This window comes from Ylistrum balloti, unplaced genomic scaffold (assembly GCF_031769215.1).
Source record: "Ylistrum balloti isolate Yb309-2 unplaced genomic scaffold, AGI_CSIRO_Ybal_v1 Utg371622, whole genome shotgun sequence".
In the NCBI taxonomy this organism is placed as follows: domain Eukaryota; kingdom Metazoa; phylum Mollusca; class Bivalvia; order Pectinida; family Pectinidae; genus Ylistrum; species Ylistrum balloti.
Genome location: NW_026782827.1, coordinates 178,420 through 194,851, shown reverse-complemented (window position 1 = coordinate 194,851; position 16,432 = coordinate 178,420). Strand labels below are relative to the sequence as shown.

Below are 16,432 nucleotides of genomic sequence, written 5' to 3'. Positions count from 1 at the left end.
TACTTCATCACTCATTAGTGGTGCTGACATACTTCATCACTTATTAGTGGTGCTGACAGACTTCATCACTCATTAGTCAGTGTTGCTGACATACTTCATCACTCATTAGTGGTGCTGACATACTTCATCCCTCATTAGTGGTGTTGACATACTTCATCACTCATTAGTGGTGCTGACATACTTCATCACTCATTAGTGGTGCTGACATACTTCATCACTCATTAGTGGTGCTGACATACTTCATCACTCATTAGTGGTGCTGACAGACTTCATCACTCATTAGTGGTGCTGACAGACTTCATCACTCATTAGTGGTGCTGACATACTTCATCACTCATTAGTCAGTGGTGCTGACAGACTGCATCACTCATTAGTCAGCGGTGCTGACATACTTCATCACTCATTAGTCAGTGGTGCTGACATACATCATCACTCATTAGTCAGTGGTGTTGACAGACTGCATCACTCATTAGTCAGTGGTGCTGACATGCTTCATCACTCATTAGTCACTGGTGCTGACATACTTCATCACTCATTAGTCACTGGTGCTGACATACATCATCACTCATTAGTCAGTGGTGCTGACATACATCATCACTCATTAGTCAGTGGTGTTGACAGACTTCATCAGACTCATTTGTCAACAGAGTTGTCAGACATCATAAAACTCATTTGTCACTACACGTATGTTACTGTTCAATACTTATCCTATTGCTAGATTCAGATGTATTCAATGCAGTTGTATAATGGTGACTTGTCACCATGTTATCAATGTAGGATTAATGATTGCAAAGGTTTTGATGAAACAATTCTCATCCCAAACAGACAGCTGTATTAACCTTTAGCTGGGTCCCAATTCTAAATTCCATTTCAACTTCCTTAAACGGACATTGCGGACTATAACCTTTGTGTCATAAATACTTAAAACACAGTTACAAGACTCTTTCTTTATGTAGTTTTTATTTATAATTATATCATCACATCTGACAACTTGATACACTTTATATACAAGTATGACATTTATCTTCTCTCAACAACTCCAGGACGCTTTCTCTCATCATACATACAGAAAATTCCTTATCTCTACAATCAAGGAAATTTCTCAAAACTTCTTTTATGAAAAGTATGAAATAAAAAATTTTCAATTCAATATCTGTTAACACCTACAATATTTTTCATACATACACAAAAATATTTCTCTTACCTCCCTCGGACATTTTTTGCTCATCTCCCTGCATACAAACCATTTTTCTCTTTTCTCTACAGACAAATGTATACACAAAGATACAACTTACCTAATTTACAGGAAATTATATAATCAATCCATATTGAAAAAAAACGACATACAGTAGTGTTTGGAGTGAACATATTAAAATGTATTGGTATAGACTATACAAACTTATAATAAACTCCTGACAAAGATGAAGTATTGCACAAGTAGCTTAAAAATGAGTGTTTGGGTGTAACATGAAGATTTCAATCTTGATTCACTGACAATAATACATAAGTTAATAATACGTTTTTTAAGTTTCATTGACTGTTCAACAGGATTGGCGGTGGTTATGACTACATTATACAAGTTTCCAAATCCTTTTCAAACAAATAAACAAGAAATTTGAAGAAGTTGATCCAATTTTTCCAAGAAAGGAAACAACAAAGAAAAAACACAATGACAGAAAATTCTCACAGAATATTGAAGTTAACATATAATAGTTTATGTTGTGAAATATCATGTTTTACAATGAATAGTTGCTAAGATAAGTATAATAGTTTTTATGTTTGTCCACTCTTCAAGTTGTAAAGCATGTAGATGTCTGTTCACTGCTGTGTGTACAAGCTGCCAAGTTTTACACAAGGTATAGGTATATACCCTTATAAGGGCCGATCATCTCCTCGCAGGGCTCGGTATGTGTTTATTTCTTTAGGAAATACTTTATCCAATTCAACTAGCAGCAATGTCTTGAATTTCTGTAAAAATGATAATATTCATTTGAAGTAAACAAAACAATTTTAAATGTATTATTTCCAGAGAGTATTTCCAATTCTATGAAAACATAGCTACAATTTGAATCAGACACTTTAAGACATATATATGTCAACATATACAAATAAACTCACTGGATTATGTGGCATGCCAATCAGAGTAATTGGGATAAAGTGCCTTACACAAGGACACAAGCACCTTAAAACACAGACCTGTGGATTTCTCCTGTGAATCACAAACTGCCACAGGTAAAGAGTAGTGAACCACAAATCTCAGACCTTCACTTGAGGTTGTGTATACCCACATTGTACTGATTGAGATCCTCATATATACAAGACTGCTCATATGTCTCTATGTATAAAGGTTTACACACAGAATGACAGATACAGTACACAGACTAATTGATAGACAGAGAACACAGACTAACTGAAAGACACAGTACACAGACTTACTGATGGACACAGTACACAGACTTACTGATGGGCACCGTACACAGACTAACTGATAGACACAGTACACAGACTGAATGATGGGCACAGTACACAGACTGACTGATGGACACAGTACACAGACTTACTGATGGGCACAGTAAACAGACTGACTGATGGACACAGTACACAGACTAATTGATAGACAGAGTACCCAGACAGACTGACAGACACAGTACACAGACTGATGGACACAGTACACAGACTGACTGATAGACACAGTACACAGACTGATGGCCAGAGTACACAGACTGATGGACACAGTACCCAGACAGACTGATGGACAAAGTACACAAACAGACTGACAGACACAGTACACAGACTGATGGGCAGAGTACACAGACTGATGGACACAGTACACAGACTGATGGACACAGTGCACAGACTGATAGACACAGTACACAGACTGATGGACACAGTACACAGACTGACTGATGGGCACAGTACACAGACTGATGGACACAGTACACAGACTGATGGACACAGTACACAGACAGACTGATGGACACAGTACACAGACTGACTGATAGACACAGTACACAGACTGATAGACACAGTACACAGACTGACTGATAGACACAGTACACAGACTGATAGACACAGTACACAGACTGACTGATAGACACAGTACACAGACTGATGGACACAGACTGACTGATGGACACCGTACACAGACTGACTGATAGATACAGTACACAGACTGATGGACACAGTACACAGACTGATTGATAGACACAGTATACAGAAACACAGTACATGAATCAGTTGATGGACACAGTACACAGACTGATAGACACAGTACACAGACTGACTGATGGACACAGTACACAGACTGACTGATGGACACAGTACACAGACAGACTGATAGAAAAAGTACACAGACTGATTGATAGACACAGTATACAGACTGATGGCCAGAGTACACAGACTGATGGACACAGTACCCAGACAGACTGATGGACAAAGTACACAAACAAACTGATAGACACAGTACACAGACTGATGGGCACAGTACACAGACTGATGGACACAGTACACAGACTAACTGATAGACACAGTACACAGACTGACTGATAGGCACAGTACACAGACTGACTGATGGGCACAGTACACAGACAGACTGATGGACACAGTACACAGACTGATGAGCACAGTACACAGACTGATGGACACAGAGCCCAGACAGACTGATGGACAAAGTACACAAACAGACTGATAGACACAGTACACAGACTGATGGGCACAGTACACAGACTGATGAACACAGTACACAGACTGACTGATAGACACAGTACACAGACTAATGGCCAGAGTACACAGACTGATGGACACTGTACACAGACTGATGAGCACAGTACACATACTGATGGACACAGTACACAGACTGATGGACACAGTACACAGACAGACTGATGGACACAGTACACAGACAGACTGATGGACACAGTACACAGACTGACTGATAGACACAGTACACAGACTGACTGATAGACACAGTACACAGACTGATGGGCACAGTACACAGACTGATGGACACAGTACACAGACTAATTGATAGACACAGTACACAGACAGACTGATGGACACAGTACACAGACTGATGAGCACAGTACACAGACTGACTGATAGACACAGTACACAGACTGACTGATAGACACAGTACACAGACTGATGGACACAGTACACAGACTGACTGATGGACACAGTACACAGACTGACTGATAGACACAGTACACAGACTGATGGACACAGACTGACTGATAGACACAGTACACAGACTGATGGACACAGTACACAGACTGACTGATAGACAAAGTACACAGACTGCAGACCACGATTTTGTCCCTGTTGATGCTCCCAGTGTGATGAGTAGGAACTAAGTATTTCATTCTTCAAATCATTGTCTATTTTCAGATATCAACCTTTTGTCTTTTAAAGTTTCCCTTAATCACAAAATAATGTCACAGTGATGGTCATGTCATGGCTTATAATGTATAACAAAGAATGTACTCCTTTGATGTGTAAATGTAACTCCAATGTGTGTTAGCTTACAGGTTTAGTGTTAATGTGCTGGTCTTTATACAAAAACTTACCTTCAAATTGTCTATCTTTCCTTTCACTTGTTCATTTTTTGCAAGTGCCTTTTCTAAACAGTCTTTAGTATAGAGGTTTGGGTTTTTTCCCTGATCAATATAACTGAAATTAGAGATTCCAGAGATGTTGAGTATCGTAGAACAATGTGTTAAAAAAGTACCTCATTATTACATCAGATATATTGCTTTTTATCATTTACATCTATTGTTCTGGACTGGTTATACGAACAAATGTAGGATCCTTTACTTCTATTAAATACAACACATTTAAATCCTAATTCACTAGTCTTAAAAATCATGTCTATCATCACAAAATGAATTTAGATTACTTCAAATGAAGCTAAGAAACTCACTCAAATACTTCTAAAGGCACATTGATATCACCCATTTGTGATTTCAGTTTATCAATCTCCTGCATCCCAGCAACCATCTTTTGTCTGTAAAATTAATTAAAGAAGTTTTTTTTCAAATCGATAGAAAATAACTGAAACCCATTGAGAGTAATTGGTGTTTAACAGTATCATACTGCTGGTACAGCAGTTACAATGCACCAGAGGAAGCCAAAATAGTGAACAAAAATTCAGCTGTATATCAGCTAATTTATAGTTCAGTGTAAAGCACCTACTCCTCTGAAAGGTTTTCCTTCACATCCAAATTTACAATCAGTACAGGTTAACAAAAAAATCTCTTCAGTTAGCCTTTTGATTAAAATGTCACTTAATGTGTATAATTGTTGTAAATAACTCAAGTCTGTTGCTATATTTAAGAAAACTGCATTTCTGTTACATTTTAAATGATGTGCGTTAGCGCAATATGTTGAAACATCTTTTAAAAAGAGGCCCATGGGCTTTAACGTTCACCTGGGGTCTTCAGGTCTTGGACAATTTCATAGCCAGTCCAACAGTCCCTGCACTGGGGCAGACAGAACAGAACCGATATATGCATACTTACAAAGTCTCTATTATATCTAAGTTCTAAGGCTTGATTTTCAACTAAACAAAACTGATAACACTCTCTGTGGTTGTAGTTAAACATATTTGACCCCTGTGACCTTGAATGAAGGTCAAGGCCATTCATTTGAATCAAAAATATATCCCTTCATCTCAGCATGCTACTGGCCCAATATCATGACCCTTGGCCTTTGGTTATTGAGAAGTTGTTTAAAGATTTCAACACATTTGATCCCTGTGATCTTGAAAGTGTGTCAATGCCATTATAACAAACTTGGTAGCCCTTCATCCCAGCATGCTTCAGACCCATTATCAGCACTCTAGGCCTTTTGGTTATTAAGAAGAAGTGGAAAATGTCTATTGTTTAAGGCGAATGATGCATGGTGGACTTCATCTCAGGTGACCTAAAAATACAGCTTACACACCAGTAAACAAAAAAAAAAATAATAATATGTTATTTTCACGTTTATTTCTTTATCTATGAAATGTGAAAGAAAATAACAGTCCATATTCGTTTGATGTTATTATCACTCTTGAGAAACAGCTCAACAACTGATTGAAAAGCAAAACAGGTGATTAAATTTTGGCAGGAAAAAATGTCAGACTTGAGGTTTACCAAAAAGTATGCATCAATTTGTTGGTATGGACAAATAGAGAATACACGGTGGAGATATACATATCAAATTATCAACAATAATGAAAATGCACATTCAGTGAGGCTATCACTGAACTTAACAACTATAAGGATCAAGCTAAAGGAGAGCCTATATGCGAAATATCAAATTTGAAACAAAAAAATTCTCTTCAACCGAAAACAAAAGCAAATTTTAACAGTCAAATCCAAGATGGCCACAGATTCAAAAACTCAGAAGCATAACAAAATTGTTAACATTAATTTGAAAAAAAAAGTAATGAAAAATCGTGGTTTAAATATAGATATATATTCTATATGTATATATTTTTTAATTTCTTTTTTCACGCTGATATTTTTCTGGGGCAAATTGTTAGCCATCTGTAGTCTTTAGGGACCAACAGAAAATACAATAACAGTAATCACTGTAAGACGGACGAAACAAAAACGAATGACAAAACGAACAGCCTACCATCTCATGGCTGTGGACTGAAAATGTGAAAGATGGCGAGTATGATATGACCCATGTGAATCGGGCATTCTATATGTGAAGTACAACTAGTATACTACGAAAAAAGCATTTAAACATACTATCTCTGCTATTTTCGTGATATACTAGTTGTATTTCACATACAGAACGTTTGATTTATCATTACTGTGGGTGACCACATCTTTCTCCGACTTTTGTGCGTAATCAGCTGAACATTGCGTTAGGGAAACAAGTCTGAAAAAGGCAAACTATTCTAAGCAGAAGCTTACATTTTTTGGTTCATATTACTTTGTCCTTGTGGTTGGAAATCACTGACTACAATGCCAAGCTGCCGAGTGTTTTCGATAAACATCTCTAATTGTTGCTCTAATGCCTCGAACCGGTCCATTCTGTCCGCCATCTTGAAACCGGATGGCGAAGTCGCGCTATAGTTCGTTTCATTTTAGTCCTTGTAAAGTATCATTTTTAAAAATTGTAGATTGTTTCAACCAATGCATATATATTATGATTCATTTTCAACTCATTCTTTAGCATTGAATATTAAACTGGCCGGGAACCTTTGACGAGTTTACTTTAATATTACATTTTATAATAAGTTATCAGCAAATGACTATAGTAGCGGAAGTTCGCGAAAGGAGATAACTCTTATTCCCACCTAAACTGCACGATGTCCTTTCACTTTCACCTGTTCAACGTTTGATTGACAGATAGCTGTGGATGCGGAGACCTCGCGTTACTCAATGTGCGCTTGAAAATCATCGGCATTTAAGTTTGGCTGGTTCTTGATGGTGACATCAAAACTGCTTGGCTTTCTTAGTTAGGTCTCCTGATTGTCAACTCAATGTGACCGAATGTCAACTGAATAAGAGCAAAGACAGATAGGGATTGTCTTCAGTTTTGTTATTTTACATTACTTTGAAAGTTAACGGCATTAATGAACACTTTCCACTGTTAAGTCAACGGGAAAATAACAATATGCAATCTTTCTTCACAAGTTCGAAGTGGCTCCTGAAGATTCCCGTGGTGTATAATCAGTCACAGAAGACTATTTCATTTGTGATATGTAGAAAACCTTTCTTACAATGTACCACACTACCTAAACACACTACGTCTGTATGGAGTCCGAAGTGTTTAACTACTTCAGTGAAATTATATGCAGAGTCAAAGAAAAACACAGAGATTGACATAACAAGAGAGAGTCCCTTTTCTGAATTAACCACGAAGGAAAAGGGTAAATAATCCAAGAAGAACTAACTTTAGAAAAAAGTACACTTATTTAGAAATATTTATAATCTGATCTCTCATTACAGAGACGTCATTAATGTATCATACTATGTAGGTATATCCTTTGGTGTCTGTCTTTTTGTTTGCTTTAGTTTAAACTTATTTTATTTGCATCAAATATATACAATGGGATTGGGCACAAGTTATCAAACTTATATTAAGCCATTTCACAGTGATGTTTAACAATGTACATCAACACAAGATGAACAGTTATATATAACCTATAGTAGTTATGTATTATATAATGTATACAATACATATGGATAGAGAGATTTAAATACCAGTACTGGTAATTAAACTCGATAGAAATTATCATTTAGTTTAACCTGACTCAGTCAGCAATCACAGTTACAGTCACATTTACTTTTTGTAAATAGTTCTGTACTACAAACATGTGAATGACATGTCATATCACCTTAATATTGTCTTCTGAAATGCTAGCTACATATAAATTTGTGTACCTCAAAGAGTCAAGACTTAATATATGCTTTATATGCCCCCACCCCAGTATGGACCCCTGAAATAACTACAAAACAATCATCAAGGCTGGCTGTCGCAAGCAACACTGTTACCTTTGGAAATTTAAGACAATTAGGGAAGTTATTTTTACCTGGAAGAGAAGTATGGCATTCATGTAATGATATTGTATACCTGGTAACATGATAGATTACATCATTTAGTAGCTCCCTACCATCTCACCTGTGGTTTCCTCTTATCTCCATTGGTGGTGCATCAGACTAGTAAACCAGGGGATCTTGGTTTGATTCTTTAGCAACAAGTAAAAAAAATAATTATTTTATTGTTTTTGTTATATATTGGTAATATTTAACATTAACTATAGTGACAAGTGATGTGACACAAGTTTTAACTGACTTAGACATTTAATTTGAAATACACTTTCAGATGAGATGTTTATATTATGCATTAAGGTCAAGGTCACCATGTCAAGTTGAGAGCTCAAACTTTGTTTCTTTTAACTGGTTTAAATTTGGTAATGATTTTCTGAAGCAAAGTTACAAAGAACAAACCATGTGATTAAAGGTCAAAGTAATGGTTTGATAATGATTTAGTAATAGTAATCATGCCAGGGGGTATGTCATTCAAAATCACAGTGGTACAGAGTTGACCATTAAACTCTAAGCTTAAGACCAATCATTTAGTGCAAGTTCAAGGTTACAGAGGCTAACTTGTTCTCCCTGAAAATTGTAGATATTAATGGCACATTTTGAAGAAGCAAATTATACAACATACTTACATAAGGACTAACCATATCAGCAAAGTTATTTCAACCAAATGTAAATTCTTTTTGTCAGCCCTTGACTGAACTGTTTTTATTGATCTAGCATTAATATGACACATATTTATTATTTCATGTATGCAGTAGCAATCATTGGCTCCAAGCATATTCTCCTATCTCAAGGATAACCATGTACTCATTTATGTTAAAGAAATATTTAATGATAGAAAACTTTAATTTTCAGTAAAAGAAGCTGGTAAAACATCATTTTGGGGAGGAATTATTCTCTTTGGTGTTGGTATAACAGGTGAGCACACTTGAAGGATAATATAAGTTTGTTAACTTAAAGTCGTGTTTGTGTTAAATTACATCTCATGATTTTATAAGGAAAATCAATGGATGCAGGGGGAAAGCCTCTATATCCATACCAACAATACATATGCAGTGAGTAAATTTACATCATCAGGTATAATAGCTATGTAGAGTCAACTGTTAAATTAGAATTTTAATGCTACAACAACTGTTTTTCTGGTGTTCATCAAGCAATACCTTGAAATGGTAAACGTTATCTGCATCAATGATATGTTGCTGTAAGTTGATCCATATATCTACAATTCTATGACTAAAGAAATTCCTTCTTATATCAAGGTGATGTTGAAGCATTGGGAGATTTAATCTCTTCAGATGTTCCTCGTACGACAAGTTCTTTAGCCCAGGGGTTAGTTTGTAGCCCTCCTCTGTACTTTCTCCATCAATTCTATATCTGTAACTCTAGACAGACTCCATGCACTTACTACATACTCTAGATGTGGTCTAACAAGGGCTTTAAACAATATTCAGGAAATTGACATGCATTATATTTGTTTTGTGTTGTAATTTTAATCTTGTTTTAGTCTAAGGATAACATCATTTTTATTCTGAAGTTTGAGGTTTTGAAAATTTGTTTGAAATTTCTTTCTAACTTTGTATAGGTGGTCTGCTCTACATCATTGGAAAGGAAGTGTTTTCCAGTCAAAGTCCTAGAGGAATATATAGTAATGCCTTTGATCTATGTAAGCAGAATACAGAGGTATGTATACAACTGGAGTTTTAAAATGATTTAAATGTTTCTGTTGGAAAAACCAATTATCACAAAAACAAAAGGGGATATTTTAAAGAATGAATTGCTCTTGTTGTTTTATAAACAATCTTGTTAGTGACACAAGCAAAAATAAGTTAGGTGTAGATAATATCACCATGTTAGATGTCCTGGAATAGAGCAAATGCAATAGTGTATAGGGAAGGATAGGTGTCCTTTTCTTCAATATCAAGAGGTATGCAAGGTGTATGTAAATCTCAACAAAATAGGAACCGGTCTCTTATTTGTTGCGATTTATGTTTTCTGATCTTAAATCATTTAGATACATGACAATGATGTATCACATTGCCATCTGAAAAAAAGCTTAGAATGAGAAAAGAAAATGCTGATTTTTTTCCTCTTATACTGGTTGTTCTAGTAGAAGTTTATCATCAGAGATCTTATGAATCAATAACTTAATTAGTCAAATAAGCATTTGATATTTAATCAATTAAGTTTCCATTTCCTTCTGTAATGAGAGTCTTGTAACCTGTATAACACAGGAAGAAAAAGCTACAGACCATTAAGGTATTGAACACATTGTATAAACACAGGTTTGGTATGTAGGCTAAGTGAATAATATGCCTAGGTCTGTGAACAGTTGTTTTTCTGTTTTCACACAAGATGGAAATGAAGCAGGATTTGATAACGGATAACTAATTTATGTGTAGTTCAGTGACATGATTAGATATTACCTTGTAAATGTTTATATTACAACTGGAAAACTCTAACACTTGAACAATGTTGTGGTGAAACTGAGGTTGAACACATGTCTTTATAGATCTTGATGTAATGTTTTTGTAATTCCTGCCATAAAAAAAAGATCAGTACAGAGTACATAGGAACTAAAAACATTATCCAACACAGCGCTCCAAAATCCATAAATGCCAAAACATGGGAATATCTTCCAGAAAAAGTGGTTTCAGTACAAGCAATAAGCATTTACAATAGACTTATAAGTTAATATTGTGGAAACAAATATCAGATTTGATTGATCAGGCACATACACAATGAACATGTTTAGCGATTAAGTATTTCTAATTTTTTGTGCAGTTGATGGATGTGCTGGGTGAGCCTGTAAAATGTTATGGTGAAGAGACTAGGAGAGGCAGACGTAGACATACCAGGTAGGTATTAAGACTAGGAGGACAAGCATAGACATACCAGGTAGGTGTAGAGACTAGGAGAGGCAGACGTAGACATACCAGGTAGGTATTAAGACTAGGAGGACAAGCATAGACATACCAGGTAGGTGTAGAGACTAGGAGAGGCAGGCATAGACATACCAGGTAGGTGTAGAGACAAGGAGAGGCAGGCATAGACAAACCAGGTAGGTATTAAGACTAGGAGGACAAGCATAGACATACCAGGTAGGTATTAAGACTAGGAGGACAAGCATAGACATACCAGGTAGGTGTAGAGACTAGGAGAGGCAGACGTAGACATACCAGGTAGGTATTAAGACTAGGAGGACAAGCATAGACATACCAAGTAGGTATTAAGACTAGGAGGACAAGCATAGACATACCAGGTAGGTATTAAGACTAGGAGGACAAGCATAGACATACCAGGTAGGTGTAGAGACTAGGAGAGGCAGACGTAGACATACCAGGTAGGTGTAGAGACTAGGAGAGGCAGGCATAGACAAACCAGGTAGGTGTAGAGACAAGGAGAGGCAGGCATAGACCTACCAGGTAGGTGTAGAGACTAGGAGAGGCAGGAATAGACAAACCAGGTAGATATAGAGACTAGAAAGAAGGACAGACATAGACATACCAGGTAGGTGTAGAGACTAGGAAGACAGGCATAGACATACCAGGTAGGTGTAGAGACTAGGAGAGGCAGGCATAGACATACCAGGTAGGTATAGAGACTAGAAGGACAGGCATAGACATACCAGGTAGGTATAGAGACTAGGAGAGGCAGGCATAGACATACCAGGTAGGTGTAGAGACTAGGAGAAGCAGGTGTAGACATACCAGGTAGGTGTAGAGACTAGGAGGACAGGCATAGACCTACCAGGTAGGTGTAGAGACTAGGAGAGGCAGGCGTAGACATACCAGGTAGGTGTAGAGACTAGGAGAGGCAGGCGTAGACATACCAGGTAGGTGTAGAGACAAGGAGAGGCAGGCATAGACATACCAGGTAGGTGTAGAGACTAGGAGAAGCAGGCATAGACATACCAGGTAGGTGTAGAGACTAGAAGGACAGACATAGACCTACCAGGTAGGTGTAGAGACTAGGAGGACAGGCATAGACCTACCAGGTAGGTGTAGAGACTAGGAGAGGCAGGCATAGACATACCAGGTAGGTATAGAGACTAGAAGGACAGACATAGACCTACCAGGTAGGTGTAGAAACTAGGAGAGACAGGCATAGACCTACCAGGTAGGTGTAGAGACTAGGAGAGGCAGGCGTAGACATACCAGGTAGGTGTAGAGACTAGGAGGCCAGGTATAGACATACCAGGACTAGGAGAGGCAGTTTAGACATCAAAAAAGTGTATTTTACTGCCAATATGAATCCCTTCCAGTGCAATCAGATTGGCATATTACATTGGCACAATCCTTATTTAACCTTTTTTTTTTTTTTCCATAAAAGTCAAAACACATTTAAAAAGTCAGTCACCATGCTGTGACCAGGAACCTCAGTTATAAGAGCTGATCACAGTTATAAGTTTGGGTTGTGTCAATGTATTTCCTGTTATGTATAAACATAACTATGCTGTATTATACTCTGTTACTTTTTCACTCAATAGATTCATCATTATTTGCATATATATATATATAAAAAAATATCTGAAATAAGATTCAACATTGTATAATCATATTGTTTGGTATGGAATACTACAGCTAGACAGATTTTCTTTTACAGCCATGTACAGTTTGAACAGGATGGTGTACAGCATATGAAAATGGTGTTTTACATTGAAGGGCATCTAAAAAAAGGCAAAGTTCATCTAGAAGTACAAAGGGTAAGGGTTTCATTAAATAATGGGTGTTAACATTGAAATAAAAGGTAGTTAGGACTTGATTTATTTGTATATTTATTCACATAGTAGATACTGTGAAATATTCAATAAAATATTTCTGCAATTCATTATGATCATTTTTGTGTGCTTCATTTTCCAACGAAAATGTGTAAACAATATACAAAAGGACAACCCTGGTTATTGTTGAAAAGGATCTATGGGCCTTGTTATTTTTATTGTGTCTATGGGCCCCTTCATCTCCATTCTGAATTGTGCTCTTCAAAAGGATATTTGCTATGGAATTATATATGACAATGAGTTTTAAAACTGAAAGGAAAAACATAAAGACCTAAAAGAGAAGGATTGGTTATTTGTTACTCTTGGTTTGAGATGTATCTGCCTTTAGAACATGTGTGGTTGTTGACAGTATTAATTGTCAACACTTTCTACTATGTATGCTGAGTATAGATCTGTATATATTAGCTCATGTCAGCTACTTTTCCCAAGGGAAATGCATGTGTACAGTTATTTTTCAATGGTATTATTCGTCTTTCTCAAATACATGTATCGCTTCCTGTGGATCTATAGGTCTCAATTCAGGAAATGTTCTCCATAGCACATCTGAATGATTAGATTTTCTGAAATAGATTTCATCTTCCAATAGGATATGTGATTGCGAATTTATTCATCTGACACCCCGGTTTTTATACATGGGGTATTTTTGCAATATGGCTAAAGTTATTTGGTATAAGGAAGACCGGCAGATGAAAGACTGCATCAAGTAGCATTTTCATAGGATTGGATTAAGTGCAAATAACATCTTTCCAGATCAACTCTAAAACCTACTAGTAACAATACCTACCTGATTAACTCTAAAACCTACTAGTAACAATACCTACCTGATTAACTCTAAAACCTACTAGTAACAATACCTACCTGATTAACTCTAAAACCTACTAGTAACAATACCTACCTGATTAACTCTAAAACCTACTAGTAACAATACCTACCTGATTAACTCTAAAACCTACTAGTAACAATACCTACCTGATTAACTCTAAAACCTACTAGTAACAATACCTACCTGATTAACTCTAAAACCTACTAGTAACAATACCTACCTGATTAACTCTAAAACCTACTAGTAACAATACCTACCTGATTAACTCTAAAACCTACTAGTAACAATACCTACCTGATTAACTCTAAAACCTACTAGTAACAATACCTACCTGATTAACTCTAAAACCTACTAGTAACAATACCTACCTGATTAACTCTAAAACCTACTAGTAACAATACCTAATTAACTCTAAAACCTACTAGTACCTACCTGATTAACTCTAAAACCTACTAGTAACAATACCTACCTGATTAACTCTAAAACCTAACCTACCTGATTAACTACTAGTAACTACCTACCTGATTAACTCTAAAACCTACCTAGTAACAATACCTACCTGATTAACTCTAAAACCTACTAGTAACAATACCTACCTGATTAACTCTAAAACCTACTAGTAACAATACCTACCTGATTAACTCTAAAACCTACTAGTAACAATACCTACCTGATTAACTCTAAAACCTACCCATATCTTTAACATAAGCTTGATAAACTGTTTTTGATATATATATAATATATTTTTTTGCAGATGCCTGGACAGAAGTATGAGTACAGGTATCTGTTTGTGGAACTGTATGGTTACCCATCACGCACCATAATCATTCAGGACAACAGATAACTCAAATATCGTCCTAGCAGAGGAACAGCCTAATACCTCTACACAGTAGATATTTGTTTGATTCAGGGAGAAATGAACAGTTGTTATAGCAAGAATATAACACCCAAGAGAACTGTTTCAGCATGTATTTTTGCTCAAGGCAATAAAACAATTTGCTATGATTGATTTAGTTTTAGTGTGTTTGTTCACAAAATATGGGTACTCATCACCCTGTAGCCTGTCTTTCTATTTTCAGTACTTTGTCTTATTGTAGGAAATCTATCTATTACCAAGTACATTTGACAATAAGTGAATATTACCTTCTGTTCTGCACCATGGTGCTTCAATACTTTTTTAAATAGATTGCAAATTTCAATTATCATTTGATCGAAAGTTGAAAACCTCTGGGCTGGAGTGAATCTGCCTTGTATAATGCATAATATGAATTTGAAATACAACTTGAAACACAAATTGAAGTCAAAATATTTTATTTTTTTAAAGTGTTAATAAAATTAATAGAGTATAAACACTACATTAAATCTCGAAAGGCCTCTGAGTAGTTAGTATTACAGTGTACAAAACTTGAGTAAATAGTTAAAAGAATATCTATTATGGCACATTCTGAAATTTACATCACCAGCGACAGTAAATGTAGAATAAAAAAGTCTGTGTAAGAAGTTGCTGTGTAGTTTTGTATAAGGCAATTGCGTAATGTAAAGCAAAACATGCAAAAAAATGTAAATCTAAACACCTTACTTGATGTTTCTAGAATGAATTAAAATTGTAATTATATATGTATATATATAATACTAATGTTTTCTCTTATTTCAATAATTCCACATAGTGCCTCTAGCACATGTAAAAGTGAGTAAAACTGTATACATTCTGATATATGTATTATAAAAGTACATGTATTAGCATATTTAAACAATATTAAGACTTTCTGTATTATGCTCCTGGTTATTTTCGCCCTTGTACCATTATACATGCATTGGCCTCGTGTTCATTTCACCCTCTAAGGATAGTTCAAAAGGGTTATACATAATGTATCAGCAGTTATTCTGATGACAGCTAGCCTAGCTAGCCAAAACATGTAAGTCAATGATAAAGCCATGGACTCCAAATGTTGACGCTCCATTTCCTATGTCCTCTATAAAATATAAACGTAACAAACTTTAACCACCATATTAATTCACCCTCCCTGTTCATGGATGAAATGGGTAAAAATGAAGCAAGGTTGAAAATTTCCTGGTATACAGTACATAAACATCAAGTTGTCAAAAACAAATAAACATCTATATTATCATGAACTGGTGACATCCTTGCCAACATTTTTCCGTCCAGGATATTGTGATTGTTCAAAATTCCTCGCTTCCAAATACTTCATTAAATCGACCATACTTTAATCAATACAAATTCTGTTTGTTCTGATGAAATAATTCGGTGATTCATCTTTTTTTCAA

At 36.0% G+C, this 16,432-nt stretch overlaps 2 protein-coding genes across 2 annotated transcripts; one reads left to right on the top strand and one right to left on the bottom strand.

Moving 5' to 3' along the window:
* Positions 1–943: 943 nt before the first annotated feature.
* LOC132563173 (mediator of RNA polymerase II transcription subunit 10-like) lies at positions 944–7,036 on the bottom strand. Its single transcript, XM_060227928.1, has 4 exons — positions 6,906–7,036; positions 4,919–5,002; positions 4,566–4,668; positions 944–1,968 (listed from the first exon to the last, which is right to left on the bottom strand). The coding sequence occupies exons 1-4, from the start codon at positions 7,034–7,036 to the stop codon at positions 1,873–1,875; spliced, it is 414 nt and encodes a 137-aa protein (XP_060083911.1). The 3' UTR covers positions 944–1,872.
* Positions 7,037–7,300: 264 nt separating this feature from the next.
* Positions 7,301–15,152, top strand: LOC132563172 (mitochondrial import inner membrane translocase subunit Tim21-like). Its single transcript, XM_060227927.1, has 6 exons — positions 7,301–7,867; positions 9,402–9,464; positions 10,129–10,226; positions 11,328–11,401; positions 13,149–13,248; positions 14,901–15,152. Exons 1-6 carry the CDS (start codon positions 7,612–7,614, stop codon positions 14,988–14,990), a joined length of 681 nt encoding a protein of 226 aa, XP_060083910.1. The 5' UTR covers positions 7,301–7,611; the 3' UTR covers positions 14,991–15,152.
* The last annotated feature ends 1,280 nt before the right edge of the window (positions 15,153–16,432 follow it).